Consider the following 25,111-nt stretch of genomic DNA (forward strand, 5'->3'; position numbering starts at 1 on the left):
TCTACATGTAATAGTTTGCGAACAGCAAAAGTTCATTCAATGCCTTCCATTCCATTCGTCCTTAGGGCATACATTTCGCAAAACATTGTCTTATTTGGAGCTTGCGCCCTTGTTGTGCAACGATAAGATTTACACAAAATGTCAGGGTTCAAAACCTTATAGTTTTGGCAAACAAATCTGGCGAAAGGCAAACATTCATTCAAAATTTCCTCGTTCCCTCTTAGGACAAGCTTTTTGCGAAACAGTATTTATTAAACTTATGATGTAAAGAGAAGATTTATACAAAAATTTCAAAGTTCTACGTCTAATATTTTCATAGATCTGTTTATAAGTGAATAGATGAGTGAGTCAGTGGATTTATTCTTTCATTATATATAAATTTCCAAAGTACTGCTTAACAATTTTTGTCTTATTATTTTAATGCAATTATCTGTTATTAATAAATATATACATATAGAATATATAAAACACTCTACATGGAAGAAATTGTTGTGCTGATTTTTTATACTGAAGACATTTTTTCCTAAGCAAGATTTCATCCCGTGTAGTTTGGGCGAGACGAAATTATATTTCACGAGATTTAGGACCGCTAGGTTTTGAACAGATGACATTTTGGGATGCGAGGTTTTGGGGCAGAAGGTTTTGGGGTGGAGTGGGGTGAAGTTTTGGGTAGGCGACGTTTTGGGCAGCGAGGTTCCGGCCATGCGAGGTTTCAGTTAGGCTAAGGTTTGTTTATTTGTTGTTTGTAGTAAGCGTCACAAAAGTGGCGCAAAATAACGTTGCCACTGTCTTGAACAAGACTTATCGGCAATTTACAAAGGTAATTAAACGTGTAAAATGTAAAGATTTGATTAGTGGAAAAATGATAAAAAGTAATAAGATGAGTACAAAGTCATAAAATATGTACAAAGTAATAAGTATGATAAACTAAAAATACGTGAAAAAAGTCATGTTACAATCGGGAAAAAATCAAATCAGGAGAGAAGTATGGCACAAGAGGGAAAAGGTCAAAATCGGGAGAGAAGTTCGAAAAGTTAGAGGGCTGAAGGCCAAGATGGACAGGGCAAAAGGTAGAGAAAAGTGGGAGTGTAAAATGAATGGAAAAAAAAAGTCTTGAAAAAAGAAGGGAATGTATGAACGTGTAAATGGAAAAAAGAATGTAAAGTGTAGTGTATATGTATAGAAAGGCCCACTCAACTCTCGTCCTTACAGAGCACACAAAACACGATGCACTCGCCGTAACGACCACTGTCGAACTCCGGCTAAGGTTTGATCTGCGGGGAATTGTACCCAAACTCAGGGGTCGATCTTTCATAAGGCATGAAGACAATGATGGATACAATTTTCATAAAATAAAAAAAATGTAAATATTCTCTAGGACGCAAATACATACCTCTATAAACATGGTTGGTTCACCTTGTATCCTTCTATGATAAAAGAATGTAAAAAAATATAGGCAGCAACACGGCAGAAAACTTGAATTTTGGCTTGAAATTTGAGTTATCTTAAGGCATTATTTTTAATGTATTACTCCAAGGTCCATTAAGATGAGGATCACGCTATATAAAATGAGTATAGGGAATTATTGTCTTTAATAGGGCATGAGTAAATTGAGGCTTTCAAGTTAAATTTTGGGAGGGGTACATTAGTCCACCACCCAAATTTGGAAATTGTCAAAAACATAAATGTTCTCTAGGACTCGAATATATATATATATATATATATATATATATATATATATATATATATATATATATATATATATATATATATATATATATATATATATATATATATATATATATATGTGTGTGTGTGTGTGTGTACACTGTATATCTTTAAAGATTCTATTGATCCTGTTTGTACCCTTCTATGGGTAAATATTACCAAAACTTTAAAGTATGGAGATTTTTGAATTATTACATCTTCTTTGATCATAGTTTACCATGTTACATGGTTTAGTATAGTTATTTGTTTTAGTAAAGGACATCCTTGTATTTGATAGGACAGAATATATTCGTAGGTTTTCTTGGGGTGCTCCCGTTTCCTCCCACATTCTCATTACACTAATTGTTCCATCATCATTCGCTTGCTTTAATGATTCGTCTTCCTTAGTCTAAAGGGTATAATCGTTGGACATTACTAAACAGATACATTTCAAAGGACATAAATACTTTGATACACTATCTTAAATTTCGGGAAGGATACATTAAATCATTATCATATTTAAAATTTTGAAAGCTTTCAAGTAAATCCGTATCGGATTTTAACAGTTCTTTGAAAATTTAAAGAAAGTAAAGTCAGACAATGGAATAATCTACCGTCGCTCACGACACGAGAAATGAGATATCGTCGCTGTGCCTCGAAGAACTGCTGTGACATTTTTGTCGAAAATGAGTTATGTCCTGCAAATAGACCATAAAGCTGTCAGGCAACGTTCCTTATAATGGCATAAATTAATATTCAATTGCTTCGCCACAACAATGAAAAATTATAGATTAGAATTACAGGCTTCTGGTTCTCTTCACGTACGCATTGATTCATGTATACAAATCCTTTATGTGCTTATAAAGGTGCAAAAGGTGCTACGTAAACACAAAAATAGTAATATAATAGTGTTGAAGCGAGCTACAACAATGTCCAGTGCATAATATACGCAAAACCAATCTTATATTTTTCAAATGTTTCCGTGTATATTTGACAAAATTTTAAGAGTTCGATATGTTTTTTGCTTCTCCTGGAAAGTTGTGGTCTTAACACATAGCGGTTCTTCGAGACGCAGCGACGATATTCTCGTTTTTTTTTCTCGTAAATTTCATATAATTGTTGTCTGGAATTGGTCCTAGAAAAGCTTTTCCTCCCTCGTCTGGAAAATGTTCGGCTCTTTTTGTAAGTTATATGAAAAATGTGTCTTGATTTTTTTCTTAATTGAGTCTAAAAGTTATTGAAATCCTTCTGCATCACGAAGGCCAACAAAGCGTGTGATCACAACATCTAAATTGTGTTTATTACTTTGATATAGCACAAGACCAAGTGTGTGAAACTGAACAATGTAAGAGGTTCTTAGTGGCTAAGCGGTTAGCGTGCGTGCGCCTTTGGCGTGGGAGACCCGGGTTCGATTTCTGGCGGAAGCTCATGTGGTTCGGACTCCACGTTAATCAGTAGAACCCGTCTCATATAACCTCGCTGCTGAAAGGGACGTTAAACTCAAAATCAATTCAACTCAACTAAACTGAACAATGTTAAAAAGATAAAAATCAAAGAAAAAAGAATTTTCAAACAATAATAAAACTAATACAGAAAAGATTCACCTCTCAACATAGAATATTCTCTTCAGTTGAGTTCTAAAGTTACTTTCAGAAATAAAAATTCTAAGACCTGTTGAAACAGTATTGTAATTGTGCGCTAGTGTGTAAAACAAGGAGCGCTTAACAATTGATAACCTAGGTGTCTCGTAAGCTAGCAAATTAAGAGAGTGAGTTCGCTTCGGAGGAACCCGAAAGTTAATCTGCATCAATAAGAATTAAGATATTGAATTTTTTGGAGTATATATATATATATATATATATATATATATATATATATATATATATATATATATATATATATATATATATATATATATAATGATTTGCATATTTTTAAACGTTGACTAATGGTAATCATTGTTTTTGTGCAATCACTTTATTTAGTTATGGTCAGGGGTAAAAGTGCGGGGAAACTTCCAGAAAATGTATGTAGCGTCTCCCAACTTTCTAAAAAGATTACAATGGGCAGAGATAGGCAAGGGGGCGGCGTGACGTCATGCGTCCCCTTACCTTTCAAGATCCACTTTTACCCTTTTTATAGTTTTTATACCGTAACTCTTGTAAAGCTTAAACAGTGATTGAGAATAAAGATTATGGTGAAGTAGTGTTAAACACGAGATTCAGACGAGCCGAGAAATGTATTTTTTAGTCTCGTCTCAAAATTTACATAGTTCTTGTCTGATATTTTGTAGAATATGTTCTTCATAAGAAGTCTTTAATTTCCATTTTGAAACTTGTACTAAACATTGCTGACTGACTTCTTATTACTTAATACAAGATATCTGGTCTAATGGGTATAGTTGAAACAGAAGTATGGTAAGTTGCAAACTCCTTTCTAAAGTAAATATTTTATGTTCTACGCGCACGTTGTCACTCCGCGTTGTTGCTGTTTATACACTGAGAGATTTTATGGCAAACAGGCGTGAAACGGTAACCATATAACGCTTCTGGGAATGTTCTCTTTCGCAATATTTCTTTACAGAACTCTCGGATAGTTTTCACGCTTTTCAGGTTCTGTTATATAAATTGCTCTTCCACGCCACATATGACAAATACATTCTTTATATTGTCAGGGTGTACCATAAAATCATCATCCATTTTTTATTCACACTTCTGTACATTCTTTTCTCTTGTCATTGCTGTAGTACTAATTGTGGTGGCCAGGAATTACGCTTGTGTGGCAGTTTACAGGGAAATGTTGCATTTTATTTCCTGTTCTCATTTCACCTGTCTCATTCTATTATCATTCCCGGTAAAATAAGGTTTTTCCTGAGTCTGCTCATTCTTGCACATTAGTTTTACATAGTTAATATTTCTTTTTCATTTTCATTCTCTTCTATTCTTTTATCATTTTTTTTTAATCTCTTGATATTTTATATTTTTCTATTCACCTTTGATTTTTTAATACTTTAGTTTCTTGTTCTTTCGTATGTTTTTCTGGTTATAGTTATTTCCTATTAATTTTTTAGTTTCATGTCCTCATTTCATTTCCTTATAATTGTTGTTTTATTATTTTTATTTTACAAGTTTAGCCATTTCCATAATTTGCATTTCACTTTTAAATTTTGTTATTTTCATTTTACAAACTATGGTTGTTTTCTTTTTGTTTTCTCTCCACTTTAAAACATTTCTCTATTTAGCTATATATTTCTCTTATATGTGGAAGAGAACAAGACCGAAAAACTCCGGAGGTGATTCTACAGCTAAAAACAAGGGGGAAAAGTTTCAATAAACATACGTCCAACGCGGCGAAGTTTTCAAGTAGCAGCCATTTCGCCGGCCTCCTTCTTCTAAGTGCAATATCTGCCGAACAAATGGAGATATTGACATCGGGTCAAAAGAATGTAAAGAAAGTCATGCCCCACCAAAATAATAACGCAAACAGAAAGGAGCAGAGCGAACTGCATAAGGGGACTCCCCGAAGGGAGAAGTGGATTCACCAAATGAGGTGCAGTACTGATAAAAATGAATATTACGTACAAACGTAAGATTACCTGGTTATATTTAGCGTACGTACTGAAGGATCAATTAGCACGTGCAAATTGGGATTCCGTGGGGCTGAACGTACCGCCTAAAATTTTTAGCGAAGTAATGTGTAGTCGTACCTTGGAAGTCTGAAGGTGCCTTTTGTCATGATCTGTACATTTTCACTTCCTTTCTCGTCCTCTGTGTCTTACTGGTAGCGCAATAATCAACACCCTCCCCCGATTCCGCCACTTTTCTGTTTTGACGCTATCGGAAACAATAATTGCGAGTAGTAGAAAATGGATCGATCTGGAACAACATAGAACATAAGAGAACAACTCACAAGCCCCTGGGAAAATGACCACCGTGCACCGTGAGCCCACGGTCTTTTACGACCTCCATTTTAGGGGTGAATTTATTCCCTTTTATGACCACTTTTTAGGGGGTGTATTCGTTCTCTTTTACGAGCACATTTTTAGGGGTGTACTCGTTCCCTTTTATGAGCATATTTTTCAACCTCTATTCGAACATAGCAGAATATGAACATACAACAGAACAGATTCGTTCCCATTTATGAACTCGTTCCCTTTTATGAGCACATTTTAAGGGGTGAACTCGTTCCCTTTTTCAACCCCTATTTTAACATAGCAGAACATAAGACTACGTAACATTTCAAGGGTGAACTCGTTCCCTTTTTCAACCCCTATTTTAACATAGCAGATAGCACAGCTAATAAAAGAGCATGGCTTATTTTTCAACCCTTATTTTAACATAGCAGGCCTCCATTTTAAGGGTGAACTCGTTCTCTTTTATGAGCATATTTTTCAAACCCTATTTTAACATAACAGAAATGACATAAGAATACGTAACATAGCAGGGTGAACTCGTTCCATTTTATGAGCACTGTTTAGGGGTGAACTCGTTCTCTTTGAGCACTTTTCCAACCCTTATTTTAACATAGCAGAAATTACACTGAGACAATGAACACACAGCAGACCAGAGAATACGTAAGATTCATTCCCTTTTAAGGGTGTACTCGTTTTCCAACCCTTATTTTAACATAGCAGAGAATAGGGGTGTATTCGTTTTGGATTCCACCCTTATTTGAACATAGCAGAGAATAGAAGTGTACTCGTTTTCAACCCAACATTATTTTCTTTTACGGGGGTAGCAACACCCCAACCCTCCTCCTTTCTCATCCAGGGCTTGGGACCGGCAATGGCGGAGTTTTAAAAAATAACATCATCATACTCTCATAAATGAATAAAGCATAATATCATTAGCATCAATAGTAGTGAGTGAGAATTTGTTTAAAAAATCCTGCATCGAATACCCAGATGCACGACATGCTAGATATAGGAAACAGTAATGTCCACAAAAATGAGATAAATCACCTTGAATACGTCTATTATTCCATGTATAATACAGACAGTTTCGTTTTAAAAACCTTATATGATGTTGTATATAGGGAGGTATACCATAGCTATCGAAATACTCTCCCACACACATATTAGATATATAAACAGCAACCCAATGTTCACCAGGCTTATCACTAGAATCAGTGTTTATAATTATGGCGGCTGGAAATGTATGAATAAACAAAGGTAACTCATCAGCAGCATACACACCAATAAAATGATCTTTAGGCAAATTTTGTTGTAATGCTTCATAAAGCTCAATTGTATTTAACATTTTCTTTAATTAATATATATTTTTCTCTGGAAATCAATTTCTAATTCTGAAGAGAATTCACCATAAATAATTGTTGTTACAGGAGATGGCAGTGCTTCTTTAAAATGAACCTCTAAACGTACACTTCCTTGCCGTTGCGGACTAGTATGAAATGCAGCACTTGCGCTTGAATCAGGAGTTAAATCAAACACCAGTAAGTATAACCATTAGGATATTCAGCGAGTGAAATATTATTACCTTGATTAGAATAATAAATACCTGAACCTGTAAATAACGTGGAATATGCTTGTACATATAGCTTATTATCAAAATCTGGCTGTAAAGGTTTGAAGGGCATTGGGTTTCCATCAACATACAATGTAAAAAATGACATACTAAAATGTTGAAAATTGAATGGATTTGTTTGATAAGTACCATTGAAAGCAGCATTAGTAACAAAACCAATAATAATACGTTTAGGCACTATGCCTGAAAACAGATCTGGAAGTGTACTATCCATAATTCCTTGTGGCAGAGTTTCTGTCTTCACCTGCACTTTTGTTATAGGATATTTTATTCTAAATTTAGGATTTTGTAATACTTTATTTTGTGCTATTTTAACTGCTGGTGATACATCAACCTTTTTCACAAGCAATGTTGCATCTGTAATTACAACTTTTCCATCAGCATCTGCGTCACCCATTAGACAAAATGTAGGTTTAGCTGGAATTAGTTTAATACGCAATTGTACACCATTCAGTAAAAATTTCTCCTGATTGAAAATATCAGCATGAATATAACCCAATAATTCAAATGACTGACTTAAAGCAGTGAGAAGAAAACGTTGTTTAAATCCTACATTAGCATCGGCCACACTGTCCATATGCCCTGCAGTATCTTTAAACCACATTGATGTTTGAAGATGCGTTGTTTTATCTTCAGCATTATAATTTAGTAGTTTTTCAATATACGATCGATATGGATATGTATGTGAAGAGTAGGAAATAATTTGATTATTTAAATATAATTGCAATTCACTGAACATTGCATTGAGAAAATCATTTACAGGGCCGATTTTCTTATCGGCAGAAGTTAAATTAGAACCATCTGATTTAGTAATTTTACCTTTAACATATAACATCTACCCTTAGTAAAAATATCTACAATCCGATGATCACACTCACGCATTAAATCATCAATAATGACAAGATGTGGACCTTCGTGTGCTTGAAATTCCTTATTTTGAGGTAAACCTTCTTTAAACGTACAGTTTAAAAGAGTATCATACAACGGCTGCCATTCACCATAACACCATACAATATTTTTAAATAACTTACTATAATGGTCAAGAAATGTTTTAACAAAATATGATTTTCCACATCCTGTAGGACCTGCTACCATACATGTAAAAGGAATTTTCCATTCCATCTCTATTACAGATATATTGCATTTATTTTAAATAGCGTTTTTAAATATTTTGCTTTCTTTTCTCCTTTACATAAAAAAACAGCGTTTGTGGAAGAACAAATTTGGTTTAATATACTTTTTACTTGTGATACTGATAGACCTCGTGATGATGATGATGATGACAATTTAACTAAGCAACGAAAATGTAGTGTTGCTAGAATTTAAAATATAAAATTCACCTTTTGAAATTATAAAATCTACAAGAAATACCACGCTTGTGACGACATGCTTCACCTATAAATTCTTGACTTCTCTTTTTTTTACAATATAGTATGTTTTAAATCGATCCAAGAATTTTCACTTTTTGGCAGACCTAACCATTTCACATAGGCCTTATTATTTTTCTTTGGCAATACTTTTTCAATTAAATATGTTTTTGGAAATTTCGTTAATTGTAATTCGTGTCCGTAAAATCTTCCTTCAATAGGTTTATTATTTGAGTCTACTAAGTGATATGTTGGAGGATTAGTGAAGAAAACTTTAGAAATTCGAAAAATTTCTGTACTCCAATTGCGTGTAAAACCTCTATCAAAACCAGGACGCTTAAGTTTACTAATTCTTACATATTCACCCATCTTAAATTTACTTTTTCTTTTTATCACAGAAAACTTTTTGCAATAGATGTTTGTCAATAGATGTTTTTCACTTTCTTTTTTAATAGCGTCGATAGGTTTCATTTTAATAGTGGAATGAATAGTATTATTATATTTCTGTAGTAATTCCGGCAGAATGCCAATCCATTTATAATTTCCCTGCAGTGTAAATTGTCTCCACATTAAATTACGTAATGATCTATTAAATCTTTCAATAATACTTGCTTTCACATCACTGTACGTGGAATAATGTTTAATGTTATTTTGGTTCATTGCCTTCTGAAACTCTGAATTATAAAATTCTCGACCCCTGTCAGTTTGTAAAAATTTAGGGCTTTTGTTTGCTTTTCTCAGTACTGTTATAAATGCTTGTGTAATTTCTTTCCCAGTTTTATTTTTCACAGGAATAGCCCAAGCATATTTAGAGAATGTATCTATGACAGTTAATAAATATTTGAAATTTCGATTAATTTTTGCTAGACCTTTCAATTTTCCACTATTCATTTCAACTAAATCAGCTTGCCATAAATCATGAATCCCTTTCGTTATAACGGGTATTCGAGGATAGTTTCGTCTTGCACTTTTATATAATTCTGCAACTATTTGTTCTCGAACTGATTGTGACATATTTTTTTAATACTAATATATCCAAAAAAAATTATATCGTATTTATAATATACAAATCATACATTTTAAATCTTTATTATAATACCCCCAAGGAACAGTGTGTATATTACAATTTAAAATTTTTCTTTTGTCATCATACGGATCTAACGCTAATTTTGTTACCTGATTTGTTGTTAAATTATGGTATTTACTTGTAATTTCAAATTGTGTTTTATGGATCGTTTCGTTTTCAAATATACATAATTTATAATCGTCAAACGTAATTTGTTCTTTAACTATATTTTTCTTAATCCCTTTACATTTTTTCAATTCTTTATTTTCACCAGTTTTTATTGCATAATTTTTTGCTCGTAAGCCGACATATTCAATCATAGGAACTCCACCTAATTCGTCTTTCATTTTACCCAAAATGTGTTTATTTTTTGTGCTATATAAAGAATTATTTTCAGGATAATTTGAGGTATCAAAATAGTCATTCATATTTTTTATATCGTTATAAATATTGTTAGTTTTAATATAGTAAATAAAAGAGTCAGTATCCATATATGCAATTCTAATTTTATCTCCATATCGCGGTTTCATCTAGAAAAAAAACCCATTCACTATCCGTGGGCCAATTGATAATTTTATGTTTGTCTTGTCAATTGTCAATTTTATCCTCCCACCGAAAACCACCATATGGTAAATAGTCAATCATTGATAGTCCGTACAAATTGTTCATGTCAATATACAGTAAATAAGATTTTTCTTTTTCCGCATCAAAATCATGTACGTAAGGATTATTAGCTTTGGCATACCTTAACACAGCTTGAGTAATGCCTCCGCGAATCGATTTTTCTACAAACATATACATATTGATATCTGATAAAAGTTCAAGTTCAATTTTTGTTCTATATAACATGGCTTGCCATGCCAACCCAGGTGCAGTAAAACAATTAATCGGATCAATACAAAAAGCATTTAAACATGTCTTTCTAAAATTCTCCAACACATCTGCTGTGAGAAGTACATCACATTTTAAATATAGATCGTGGTAGTCCCCTAAATTTTCACATTTAAACACACGCCAAATCAGTTTTGCATATTGATAATCAGTCTCGGAAATTTGTGTTCCATTCAATTTGCTACTAAACGCCTCTCTTCCAGGAAATTCAGTTTCTTTAAATGTATCTAAATTTGTTATGTATTCATAAAAATAAATTCCCTTACGAAGAATTAAAGGAAACTTTTCATCAGAAAAATATTGCTTTGTATATACAAATTGCTCAGGTTTTAATTTTGACACCAAATTTTCGAGACTGTACGGCAGGAATTTAAATAAGTCTACAAAACGTAACTCGATAGGTCTACCATTAAAATTAAAGTGCTTAGAGAATGTTATGTATTTCTCAGTACTTTCAGCAATTACCGAAATATTTCCAGGGGTGCAACCTAATTCTTTCACAAACAAATGTGCATCATACCCAGACAAATTATGGAAGAAGACAGGGATAAAATTACTTTGACGTTTAATTTGTAAATTGCAATTGTTGCACACCGTGGCAATAAATTGACCAGTTAAATGGTTATGATGTTTAACTTTTCTATTGTTACTCGTATATTTACTATCGCAAACCGAGCATTCGGTGGATAGGTTAAACTCCTGTAACTGAGAACTATTTAATGGTATTAATGGTTTTTGTTGATCTAATATGTTTATGATTTTTCTTAATTCATTCTCCATAGCAGACATAAACTTCATTGATACATTTTCTCCCCGATAAATAACTAAATCTGATTTCATATAGTTGTTACTCCAACATACAATATAACCAAAACTGCATGGTATATGTTGGTGAATTTGTATTGTATGAGATCCACTTTGTTTATTTATAAGTTTTAATAAACTTTCCATATCTGCAATTATTATTACATCATTCTGTAATAACAATTTCAATTTTCGAAATTTTAAAACTTCTCCTTGTTTCGGCATGTTAATTTTGGTTGGAGTGTGTTCTTTACATAATTTGTCATGTTCATCTAATTTTGATTTGTTATAAAAAGATATTAAACATCGTCTACAAATAAATGTTTGATGACTACCTAACTGATGTCTGACTAAACCATTTAAATTTGTAATTAAACAATAATGAGAGTTTAAATATAATAAATCAATATGTTTACCTACAGCTGTGTTTTCGCTTATACGTAACGGAAAAATAGTTTTATTATCATAATTAATGCCATATATATTAATAGAAATTTGTTCCTTAGTAAATACAGAATTATACATATGTTCAAATTTGCTTATGTGTTCTATTTCAACGGAGAATTTTATATTTGTTTTTTCAAATAACGGTAATAAAGTATTAATATATTGTATGTAATTATTCACACGATGTGGATGTTCTTTTGCGGGATGCAACGCAGCTAGAATACTATACATAAAACATCTATTATCGTTATTTTGAATATTTATAATACATTTTGTGGATAAAATCCATTGAGGCAATTTTATATGACTCTTCAATAACGCATTGATATTTTTTATAAGACAATAATGAGTGTTGCAATTTTCTTCACAATACAGTAAATCTATACGTTTATCTACACATGTGTTTTCGCTTATACGTAACGGGAAAATAGTTTCATGATCATAATCAATGCCATATATATTAACGGAAATTTGTTCCTTAGTAAATACAGAATTATACATATGTTCAAATTTGCTTATGTGGTCTATTTCAACGGGGAATTTTATATTTGTTTTTTCAAATAATGGTAATAAAGTATTAATATATTGTATGTAATTATACACACGATGTGGATTATCTTTTGTGGGATGCAATGCAGCTAGAATGCTATACATAAAACTTCTATTATCGTTATTTTGAATATTTATAATACATTTTGTGGATAAAATCCATTGAGGCAATTTTATATGACTCTTCAATAACGCATTGATATTTTTTATAAGACAATAATGAGTGTTGCAATTTTCTTCACAATACAGTAAATCTATACGTTTATCTACACATGTGTTTTCGCTTATACGTAACGGGAAAATAGTTTCATGATCATAATCAATGCCATATATATTAACGGAAATTTGTTCCTTAGTAAATACAAAATTATACATATGTTCAAATTTGCTTATGTGTTCTCTTTCGACGGGAAATTTTATATTTGTTTTTTCAAATAATGGTAATAAAGTATTAATATATTGTATGTAATTATTCACACGATATGAATTATCGTTCGTGGGATGCAACGCAGCTAGAATACTATACATAAAACGTCTATTATCGTTATTTTGAATATTTAAAACACATTTTGTGGATAAAATCCATTGAGGCAATTTTACATAAGTTTTCTCTTTATGACTCTTCATAACGCATTGAGATTTTTTATAAGACAATAATGAGTGTTGCAATTTTCTTCACAATACAGTAAATCTATACGTTTATCTACACATGTGTTTTCGCTTATACGTAACGGGAAAATAGTTTCATGATCATAATCAATGCCATATATATTAACGGAAATTTGTTCCTTAGGAAATACAGAATTATACATATGTTCAAATTTGCTTATGTGTTCTATTTCGACGGGAAATTTTATATTGGTTTTTTCAAATAATGGTAATAAAGTATTAATATATTGTATGTAATTATTTACACGATGTGGATTATCTTTTGCGGGATGCAACGCAGCTAGAATACTATACATAAAACATCTATTATCATTATTTTGAATATTTAGAACACAATTCTTTTTGGATAAAATCCATTGAGGTAATTTTATAAAAGAAGAAGCGGAAAGAGGATCATATTTACTGATTTTAATTTCTAAGTGATGGTTTGGTTCAGAACATAAAGACCACCCTGATTTCTTAATTGCTCTATTTTCTTGTTCAACTAAAATTTTATTAAATAGTTTTTCTATTATAGAATTCACATCTGTACTCGGTAAAATAATTTCGTTACCACTATTTACAAAGAATCGATATGTTTCTAAATCTACTGGTTTTACAAAAGTTGTAGCCAACGAAAAATTTACTTTAAATGCTGAATTATCTTGTTCCTGTTTTAATATATCTAAACAGTCTTTTCTTTTATTCTTTAAAAAACATCCACTATCCTCATTTAAATCAGTATCACATTTTAATTTTTTTTAAATTATTATTAAATAGAGTATCAGAATTGATAGTATTTGATTTAACATTTTTTGTTGCCATTTTTTTTAAAAAACTAACTCCTCAAAGTTACTATAATAATTCTGAACTGAGTTTTTATAATATAATATTAATATTATTATAAAATGTGTTACTTACAAAAGAAAACAAAACCACACTAATAATAAACCACACTAATAATATAAACCACACACACAAAAAATATCTGAACTTTACGCTTCAGACGGCAAACAGGAAGTGATTACAAAAAAACATGTCGGTCAGTCTTTTATACCTGTGTGATTGCATTGCGCAATATTACGCAATAGGTATGAGTCATGCTCGGGGATTCCCCTCTTTTTTTATACCTTTGTAATTGATTACATTACGTTCAGGGATTCCTATCGTTGAATGACAAGTTATTGTCTGTTAAAGAGAAAACTAGCTCAATGTTTTTTAAAATCCGGATGAATGACGTAATGAGAATTATCTACATATGGCGGAAGTTATTATGTAACTGATAACAACACACGGAAGTTTCGCATTCCTCTACAATCTTTAGATAATCTCTGCTATGTTCAAATATAGGTTAGAACAAGTTCACTCCTTAAAAGAATCTTTTCTATAGGGTTCGAATGTATTATCTGTTATGTTCAAATAAGAGTTGAAAAATGAGAACGAGTACACCCCCCGTAGTCTTATGTGTGCTATGTGTTGTTGGAAAATAAGCCATGTTCTTTTATTAGCTGTGCTATGTATTATCTGTTGTGCTGTGTGTTCATAGTCTCAGTGTATTCTATGCTATGTTAAAATAGGGGTTGGAGAACGAAATCACCCTTTAAAATGGAATATGTTTAATTTTTCGGTGAAATGAATACACCCTCATTATTGTCTTAGTTTTATGTAATTTCTACTAGGGGTTGAAAAATGTGCTCATAAAAGAGAACGAGTACACCCCTTAGAAGGGAATGAATCTTACGTATTCTCTGGTCTGCTGTGTGTTCATTGTCTCAGTGTAATTTCTGCTATGTTAAAATAAGGGTTGGAAAAGGGAACGAGTTCACCCCCCTAAAAGACCATGGGTTCAAATAGGGGTTGGAAGGGTGGAACGAGTCTTATGTATCTGCTGTGTGTTCGTAAAAACGAGTACACCCCCGCTATGTTACGTAGTCTCTGTCTGATGTGCTATGTTAAAATAGTGGTTGGAAAATAAGCCATGCTCTGTTCTGTGTTCATAATCTCAGTGTAATTTCTGCTATGTTGAAATAGGGGTTGGAAAACGAGTACACCCCTAAAATGGAGGATGTTATGTGTTACGTAGTCTCAGTGTAATTTCTGCTATGTTGGAAAATAAGCCATGTTCTTTTATTAGCTGTGCTATGTAATTTCTGCTATGTTAAAATAGGGGTTGAAAAAGGGAACTAGTCTTTTATGACTAAAAAGTGGTCATAAAAGGGAATAAATTCACCCCTAAAATGGAGGTCGTAAAAGACCGTGGGCTCACGGTGCACGGTGGTCATTTTTTCAGTGGCTCCTGAGTTGTTCTCTTATGAGCCAGGTCTGTTCCAGGTCTGGCCCAGATCGATCCATTTTCTACTACTATTGCGAGTGGTACCTCGATCCAACAAACCACCTTGTGCATGGTGAATTCTGCCGTATACGTTGCTCCCCGACGCTGCAGTGGCGAATTTCCATTTGCATGTTCCAATTGATCATTCAGTACGTACTCTAAACATAACCAGGTCATTTTACGTTTGTACGTATTATTCATTTTCATGTCCACTATTGCATCTCATTTGGTGAATCCACTTCTTAGTTTTTGAAGTAGCCTTGTGCAGTTCGCTCTGCTACTTTCTGTTTGCGCCATCATTTTGGTGGAGTATAACTTTCTTTACATTTTTTCTAATAGCTCTATTTGTTCAGCAGATATTGCACTTAGAAGGAGGCTGGAGAAACGTCGCACGGCTGCTGTTTGAAAACGCAGCCGTGTTGGATCTATGTTTCTATGTTTATTGAAATTTTTCCCCTTGTTTTTAGCTGTAGAACCTCCTCCCGAAGTTTTTCAGTCTTGTTCTCTTCCTGTGGGTCAGAGTAGAACAAAGAGTACTTGAAGAGATCGACAATTTCAAATACCTGGGAAGTATTTTGACGAAAGACGCGTACTGTACCAGAGAGATCAGGTCAAGAATTGCCATAGCCAAAGATGTATTCAACAAGAAAAGCTCACTCTTAACTAGAAGCCTTAATATTAGACTAAGGAACAAATTGGTCAAATGCTATATTGGGAGCATTGGACTTTACGGTTCAGAGACTTGGACAGTACGGAAGTTAGAGAAGAAACATTTAGAGAGCTTCGAAATGTGGTGTTGGAGGAACATGGAGAAGATAAAATGGACAGAGAGAGTAACAAACGAAGACGTTTTAAAACGAATAGAAGAGAAGAAGGCGCTTCTAGCCACCATCCTTCGTAGAAAGACCAATTGATTGCAAGAAAATTGTGTTCTTCATACCGCCATAGAAGGAAAGATGGAAGGAAAATGAGGAGTAGGGAGAAGAAGAACAGAACTGATCGATGACTTGAAAAGTAGAAGAAAATATTGGGAGTTAAGAGCAGGAGCTGAAAATCGAGAAACATGGAAGAAACATTTCCAGGCCCAAACTGAAAATTAGGAAGAAGAAGAAAAAACTCATTAGTCCCAGGACCTGCCAGTAGGCAGAGTACTTAATAATAATAATAATAATAATAATAATAATAATAATAATAATAATATAAACTTTTATCTAATTTTTCCCTTCAATTTAGATTTTTTTTGATACATTTTATTTTGTATATACTTTGAATTTTATTTGCTTTTATTTTGCTTTATTTTTAATTGTAATATAAATACTTTCTCATATAATGTAATCTCCTTTAAATTTCTCGATTTCTATAAAAATATATTTCTATTTTTAGTTTCCTTTTTTGAATTTCCTTTATTTGCTAGTAACATCTTAACGAATCCTGACATATGCATCTTGGAAAGATTTGAGATTCAATGTTAGGTCTTTGTCATGTGATCGTTAACCAAACAGCTCTCTATCATTTCTTACTTAACTGAACACATATTATTCAATATACATATATATATATATATATATATATATATATATATATGATAAATATTTTATAATCAACTTCGTGTTGTTTCTTAAAAGATTTTTATCAGCAAATATGCTGTTATATTAAAATGGAACTGTTTCTAGTGGCCCCGATGCAAGAGGTTCCTGGTTATGTTCTAGACAATGTGGGTTTGCGTTGGATAATCGTGTTGGTAAATGATCTCGGGATTCTGCCGTTTCCTTCCAATATTGTCCAGTCGATCTATTTTTTCATAAGCATTCGCTTTCGTATATTATCCATCTTCTTTATCTCATACGGCATAACCGTCGATTTTAAAGCTTTTATTTCATCGTTTCAAGACCGCCCTACGGATGCCGAAAAACTTTATCATCGACCTCATTTTCTTCATTCTTTGACATTCCCGTTTGCATTTTTAATAGTTTATACTTACGAGTAAGAGCCTGTTTTATTAAAAATAATATAAAATTTACCATTTTTCTTTTGCTTGTTTTCCATAAGTGAAAGGAGGTAATGAAATGCAACTTATCACAATCATAGATAATGTTATTCTACAACAGAAAATATGAACCTGAAGAATGTTCAGTGTTGCCACCCATAGAAATTACAGTGTTGTCAGAAAAACAACGCCCCTAAAATCTAAGTTAAGGCAGTGACTAGAGGAACGATCTCAACTGCATTTGGTTACGTATCATATTGTTTTGGTTTCTTGTGAACTACTTTTTAAATAATAGTTGTATTTATTTTGTAATAAACAAAATATTTGTGGCATACAGTTATAAGTCATTTAGGAGGGTATATAAGGTCAGTTACTTCCCAATGAATTACATCTAGTACAGGGCTGGCGCGAAGGGGGGGGGTCAAGCCGTGCCACCGCCCTGGGCGGCAAGTCTAATGAGCGGCGAAATTTAAAAAAAGAAAAGAATACTATCAAAATGTAATGCTTCGTAATAAGCCCACATGGAAAAATAAAATTGTGTTCACCCAGAATGTAATTGAATTTACTTCACTCATATTCAGGAAAATGTTCACACATGAAATTCGGAGCATTCCCATTCATTTTCAATTATCAAACTACTAGCCACAGCTCAATATTTTCCTTGCAGCGGCGTAGATAAGATTTTCAGCTAGGTGGATAAGATTATCAAGGTGTCATATTTTTTCTATTCAGCAATGTTCTAACGCTCCACACCAAGTATGCAAAACGTACACTCCCATTTGAGCCAGGTCATTCTAGCCTACAGCATCTCAGTCCGCCGTTTTTCTTTCTTTCTTTCTTTTTTGTATAGTTAAAACGTTTCTGACTTTTTTCTGCGTTAGTTCAACGTTGGGTCATACTTTAGGAACATATTAACAGTCTCACTTTAAAGTCATTAAGCACCAAAAGCTGGGAGAGCCGAATTGATGCTCTGACTCCACTTAGATATCAAATAGAGGAGGTTCATGATACCTTACTTCAAACAAGTAACGACAATAGAACAGATAGAATGCTCGCCCACAGTGCTCTGTGTATGGCAAACCAGCTGCGTGACTTTCCTTTCCTCTGCTCACTCATTATCTGATGTCACTTGTTATTCCACATAAACATAAACAAAAGTATCCAAAACCTTGATTATCATGTGTTGGATGCAGTGGGGTTTCTTGAAAATATATCTGAATACTTTGAGAAGAGCAGATATGATGCAAAGTTTCAATCTTACTTAGTTGATGCGATGGAGTTGGCATCAGCCTTAGACATTGATGATCCAAGAATAGGTAATACAGTGCAAGCTCGAAGTCGAAAGAAGAGACAGTTTCAGTACGAGGCAGAAGATGGAGTTATTGAAGATCCACAAACAAGATACAAGGTCGATTTCTATTACGAAGTTCTAGACGCGATTGTATTAGCTTGAAGAGAAAGATTTGAGCAACTTAAACATCACAGCGAGTATTTCGATTTTCTTTACGATATAAGTAATCTTAAAGATATGGCACCTGAACTTTTGTCTGAAAAGTGTACTAAACTTGCCAACTTTTTAACACACGAAGAATCGAAAGATATAACTCCAGTGATTTGAAAGACGAACTGAAGATGTAATCCGCTATAATTAAGCCTAAAAGTTCAGCAAAAGAGACTTTAAAATTAATTAAGGAATATGACTCAGCTCCCAATGTCAGTGTTGCACTTAGGATTTTGTTAACCTTACCGGTAACATGGCAGGTGGAGAAAGAAATTTTTCGAAACTTAAGCGTACTAAAAACTATCTATGTTCTTCCATATCTGAAACACGGTTGAGTGGTCTAGCGATGATATCAATAGAAGACGAATTTGGCTGAAACATTGGGCTACGCGAATATGATAAGGAATTTGCTCATATCAAAGCAAGAAAAGTTAGTTTCAATTAACGTATGTTAAATTTGTGTTTTAGTGTATCTCTATTGTGTTTTAGTACATTATAAGGCTTAGATTAATCACTTAATTTTGCACTAATATCTTATTCACTATATTATCTTCATGCTCCGTACTCTGTTGGAAACACCTTTTGATATAAAATAAGCCTAACAATTAAAATTTTTTAGTCGTGACTTAAGCATATTTTTTGTTTTATTTTCTGTATGCGCTGCTGTATGTCACACATATACAGCGAAATTGAACATACTGAATATTGAGTCATGTATAGAGTCGTTTAAATTCCAGCATTTAAGCATTCGAGAAAGGTAGTTCAATTTTTTTTACTTTTCCATTTCATACATAATTTTAAATGGGGCATCTTACTTATTTTTCGTGACACTTGAACGTCTTCTGTCAAATTAAGGTTTGCGGATTAAAGGGGCGGCATGTAAAAGTACTGCCCAGGGCGGCAAAAATGCTAGCGTCGGCCCTGATCTAGTAATATATACATAAAAATGTGAAACGTCTTATATGACGGAGAATATTCCCTCTTTGAAATGAAGACCTTGCTTTGGCAGGGGATAAGGCACGGGGTTGACACAGCTCAGGACCGACATGACACAGGATCGGAACGGCATACGACCTAAAATTCTACTCAGAAACTTGTTTCGGTTCTATGCCGTTTCAGTTGTATGACGATTTTCTCATATATATATTCAAGAAAATAATTCTTACTTAATATTGCGTAATTATAAGATAATGTATTTTTTTTTTATTATTTCGATCGTATGCAGGTATCTGCTTTCGATCCTATGCCGTTTCGGTCCGATGCTGTGTCGATCCTGTGCATATATCACGCTTCGGCGTTGAAGACCCGATTCGTTGCATGATGAGAGCTCTTGTGATTTAGGTTCTAAGTTGAGATGAAGCACTATGTCTCACATAGCATCGATACAGTACAGAGACTTTAAGCTCCAACAAATAAACCAGAAATCCACCTAATAAACCAAAAACGCAAATGAAGTTAAAGAATATAATAGGTCATACAGCATAACTACATAACTAACTAACAAACTCTATGGCTTATGGAACCCGGAGGTTCAATGCCGCGTTTACAAAAGCTCTCCATTGATTTCTATCCTTAGCCAACTGAATTCAGTTTCTTCTTTGTATTCCTATTTCTGCGAGATCTATCTTAATATTGTCCTCCTATCTGCGCCTAGGTCTTCCTAATGGTCATTCTCCGAATAGTCTTCCAGTAAAGACATAGAAAGCGTTTCTACTTTCTTCAATTCTCGCTACATGACCTGCCCACCTGAGCCTCCTAGACTTGATGTCACTAACAATGTTTGGTAAACCGTATTATGTAGTTCCACGTTATGAAGTTTCCTCCATTACCCATTCCCTTCCCTCTTGGATCCGAATATTAGTCTGAGGATCTTGTTCTCAAATATTTTCAGTCTACGGTTTTCCCTTAAAGTAAGAGACCATGTTTCGGAACTATAAAATACAACAGACACCATTATCGTTTTATAGATTTTAAGGTTCAAATTTCTCGACAGAATTCGAGACGGCAAAAGATTTATTAACTAACTAAATAATAATAAAAAAATATTTTTACGAAGCTATTCGTGTATGTAAGATACCTTTTTATGAACAAGAACACAACAAAACAGAAATCGAAGATTAATTTAAACCTAGGCCTTTGAGCAAAGCTTTTGGCAACAGTGATTATTTCCAGCATGACAAGAAGAGAATACTCCTAATTAAATCCATGGGTATACGCGTAAATTAATTTCCTTTCTGAAACACAGAAATAACACGAATTCCATTTCAGTTCAGCAAATAATACGCTACAAGTTTAAAAATAGTAATTCGTATAAGCTCACCATTCATTAACAGCTGGTTACAGCATAATCAATGCAAACAGTAGGGCGACCGTCTGCCTAGGAGTAATGCTCAAAGAACACCACTCAGTTTGCCCGGAGCCAAACTGACTGTATGCGAATAGAGTTTGAATAAAAGCTAATTTGAACGTTTGAAGCAATGTGCTTCTCTGGTAAATGGGATTAGTCTCCCCACAGATTCACAGAGATGAATTAAAAGTTGTTGAACCGTACAAGATGAAATGAAAGCGATACGTTATTTCACTCTTTTCCGACTGGGAAATCAGTTGAAATTCCAAAAGCAAACAAAGAGAAAGGGCAACTTATCTCCGTGATAAATGAAATAAAATCACTTTCTTACTTTTTATTAGTAGCAAGGTTTATCTCTTGCAATATATCTTAGAAGTAGAAGTTTCAGTAACATCTCTTTGGTATTTTAAATTTTGTTTCAAGGTCATATATTTTTCGCTTTCCAAACTAAAGATATTTCGCCCATTCTCCAGCATCTACAAAAACAAGAGACATTAAAATCATTAGTAAATTGATTATTATCACCATCTATGTTACGAGAAATTTAAGCCAACAGGAATATATTACACTCAGGATACACTTAGACTACGCAAAGATTAGTGATTGCGATGTCACGAAGTAAGTACAGAAACTTGGTGTAGCTACTGTTCAACGTTTCAAAATTACTGGTACTACCATTTAACGGTCCTTCTGTGAAACACACGATTGAAACTAACTAACTAACTCTATGACATATGCGATACGAGTGGCCCCGGGTTCGATTCCCGGTGGGGACACTCGGTCGAAAAAGTGTAAAACGTGTTTTCAAGCCAACCACCCTAAACGAAGTTTTCCTGGGTTTTCCTCATTCACACCAGACAAATGCCGGGGTGATACCTAACTTATAGGCCTCAGGCTGCTTCCTTCCTTCCCCAATCCTTTCTTCCTTCTCTTTCCCTGGATAGTGTGCTTGCCGAGGGACGTCATCCCTCAAACGTGACGGGCTAAATGGCCTTAGATGTCGAAAGCCCAGAAATCTAAATCCTAAATCCTAAATCCTCTATGGCCTATGCATCCCGGAGGTTCAATGTCACATTCACAAAAACTCTCCATTGATTTCTATCCTTAGTCAACTGGATCCAGTTTCTTCTTTGTATTCCTATTTCTGCGAAACCTTTCTTAATGCTGTTCTTCCATCTGTTCCTAGGTCTTCCTAATGGACGTTTTCCGATCAGATTTCCAGTTAAAACTTTAAAAGTGTTCTTCCTTTCTGTCTACATGACCTGACCACCTGAGTCTCCTAGACTTGATGATGGTAACAATGTTTGGTAAACGATATAAATTATGCAATTCCTTAATATGGCATTCCCGTTCCCTTTGAGTGGGAATATTCATCTCAGGATCTTATTCCGAAATACTTTCAGTCTACGTTCTTCCCTCAAAGTAAACGACTATGTTACGCAACCATACAGCACAACAGGCATGATTATCGTTTTATATATTTTAAGCTTCACATCTCTCGACATTTTCATGATTGAAACAAGCAACATTATTGAAAGTTTTAGTAATAATCTTGATTGAATCAATTTAGTAATAGAAAATAGTTTTAACATACTTATTTTTATTTATTTGTCTTTTTCTTCTTTTGCGTACTCATCTTACCCGTTAGTGTATTTTGTATAGGAGTTAAAATAAACAGAAACAGAATATTTCTATGAATAGTTATTAGCAGTTTCTCTACACAAACAAGAATTTAGCTCAGTGGTTCCCAACCTTTTTTGACTTATGACACATTTACTAAGAGTCCACCACACACACTTGTTAGATTTTTATTAATATTACTCATAATATAAATTATAATAGTGAAAGATATAAGTGATAGTGAACTTTGTATCAAGTAGTGACTCTGTACTGATATTGATCCTGCCGTTGAAGGCATTGATTGCTTTTGCAGTAGGGTGTATCAAAAAAATCCTCCTTCAAAATGTTAAAGTAGGTAGTGCGGAAAAATGGCCATTTGTGACCAAAAAGAAGCCTTTTTCAGATTTTTTTAAGGTCGTTTATGTGGCGCGCATCGACCTTGAAGTTTTGATAGTGATTTGGGTATGGAATACGCACAACAATTTCACAAAAATGTTATTATTTGGCCATTTTATGCATTATTTTGTGCATTATGGCGTTGATTGTTTTGTTTATTACGAATATGTTAAATTCGTGCCTCAGGGGTGTTTTCTATATTGTTTACTTATGCTTTTTTGATTTAAAAAATGATCAAAAATTAGAAAATTCACGAACACGGTGTTGGTCCACCACAAAGCCCTTCTGGTGCGAACGCTCTACCACAGAGCCACCGTGCCCTCTGCTCGTCTAATGTAAGAAATAAGATTAACTCATTAAGTTGAAAATGATGTCTGTGACCAATGCAGAACAACGAGAAGATTCACGTTAGCAAATAAAAACAGGTATAGTACTTTCGTTAAATCAATTTCGCTGGAATTAACTATAGCGAATAAAATTGTAATTGAAAATGGAAAATATCTAAAATGAAATTTAAAAAAAAAGCTTTAAAATGATAGGAAAATAAAGAAAAATAACACATAAGAAAAAAGAATTCTAACATTGTAGTTATATGAAAATTCCATAGGCAAACATGCGCATTACTATTTTCAACAAACTTAGAGAGTTCGTTACTTAATTCTCTCTTTCTCTTTCTCTTTCTCTCTGTGTGTGTATGTGTAGGTCTCTCTTTGTTATTTGTGAATTTTTCAATTTTGAACTCTCCATTCCATAGAGCATCAAAAACTGAGAAAATGATGGAATTTTTCGCGTCAGTCTTACATTTCCGAAGATATTGGCCAAAAAAAGTTCCGATTTAGGAACGTTATTTACGAAGCTATATCTCGAGAAACGTAAGCCAAAGAGAGAGATGATATTGTTGTTGATCAATACTTCAGAGGATGGTAAATATGTTGGTGTCCAACAGTAACCGATGTCCACTACCCAACTGGCCACTGGTTTGGCTAGTGACCATCGGCTACTCTTGGGTTCGAAAGTATGATTGATACATTTTCGGAGAGGAGCAGAAATTTGAATCTGTACGTTGGTTTATTAAAATTTGTAGGCGCTGCGATGTATGCCAACCTGAAAGAAGTATAAAAGCATCTTGATAAAAATGAAGCTTTTTATCCATTAGGCCTATCAGTCTATATCCATATCCATATGCATACTGTCTGATTATTATGAACAACGAGCAGTATTCGAAGTGGAAAAAAGCAGAGACGGTATGTTTTATTATGATTTTGACTCAACATACGGCTATTTAAATATTGTCTTGATCACTAAAAACCAGAGACGGTATGTCCTCATTACTGAAAAACCAAAGACGGTATGGCATACCGCCGCATACCGTCTCACTTCGACCACTGACAATGGGGGTACAGTGTAAGGGGAACGGCGCTTGTGAGTTGATGAATTTGCGCAGTATTTATTAGGATATGTTTCACTTGCAAGTGACTTACAAGTTTGATTCCAATATCGTTTCTTATATGCAACAAACCATTCCGGTTTGAACAGAGAGCTAAGGAAGATGATAGAACCTATTTTTGGGACAAGAAATCGATTGCAGATAACCACATCTCGATTCTCTTATCGTTGTTACTTTGTGGAAATCAGTATTAAAACCAGAGGTAATATTAAAATTGAACCACTTCAAGTTTTGGCAAAGTGTTTAAGATAGTTCTGGTACATTGTCTTGAGACGCTGAATCGTTTGCAAAAAAGAAAAAAAAAGTTTCTCACTGCCTGTTAGTGTATCGTTCTATTGCAATAAACGTTTAAACCGTAAATACCTAATTTGAACCACTTCCGGTTTGTATAGAGAGTTAATGGAGATGAAACCTGTTCTTGAGACACTAAATCGATTGCAAGAAACCAATAATGTCGAT

The 25,111-nt window shown here is 33.6% G+C and overlaps 1 protein-coding gene across 2 annotated transcripts in view; it reads left to right on the plus strand.

Annotated features, from left to right (window-relative positions):
• The first annotated feature begins 6,877 nt into the window (after positions 1 to 6,877).
• LOC145665870 (uncharacterized) overlaps positions 6,878 to 25,111 on the plus strand; it is a 77,732-nt gene continuing 59,498 nt past the window's right edge. Inside the window, exon 1 of one of the 2 annotated variants that reach the window (XM_081732982.1) lies at positions 6,878 to 7,158. In XM_081732982.1, the coding sequence (XP_081589108.1) occupies positions 7,117 to 7,158 (42 nt within the window). In that variant the 5' untranslated portion in view covers positions 6,878 to 7,116. The remainder of the gene's footprint in view (positions 7,159 to 25,111) is intronic. The other variant, XM_081732983.1, reaches the window with a different exon arrangement.

This window comes from Thermobia domestica, chromosome 12, assembly GCF_964235325.1.
Source record: "Thermobia domestica chromosome 12, izTheDome1.hap1.1, whole genome shotgun sequence".
NCBI classification, from domain to species: domain Eukaryota; kingdom Metazoa; phylum Arthropoda; class Insecta; order Zygentoma; family Lepismatidae; genus Thermobia; species Thermobia domestica.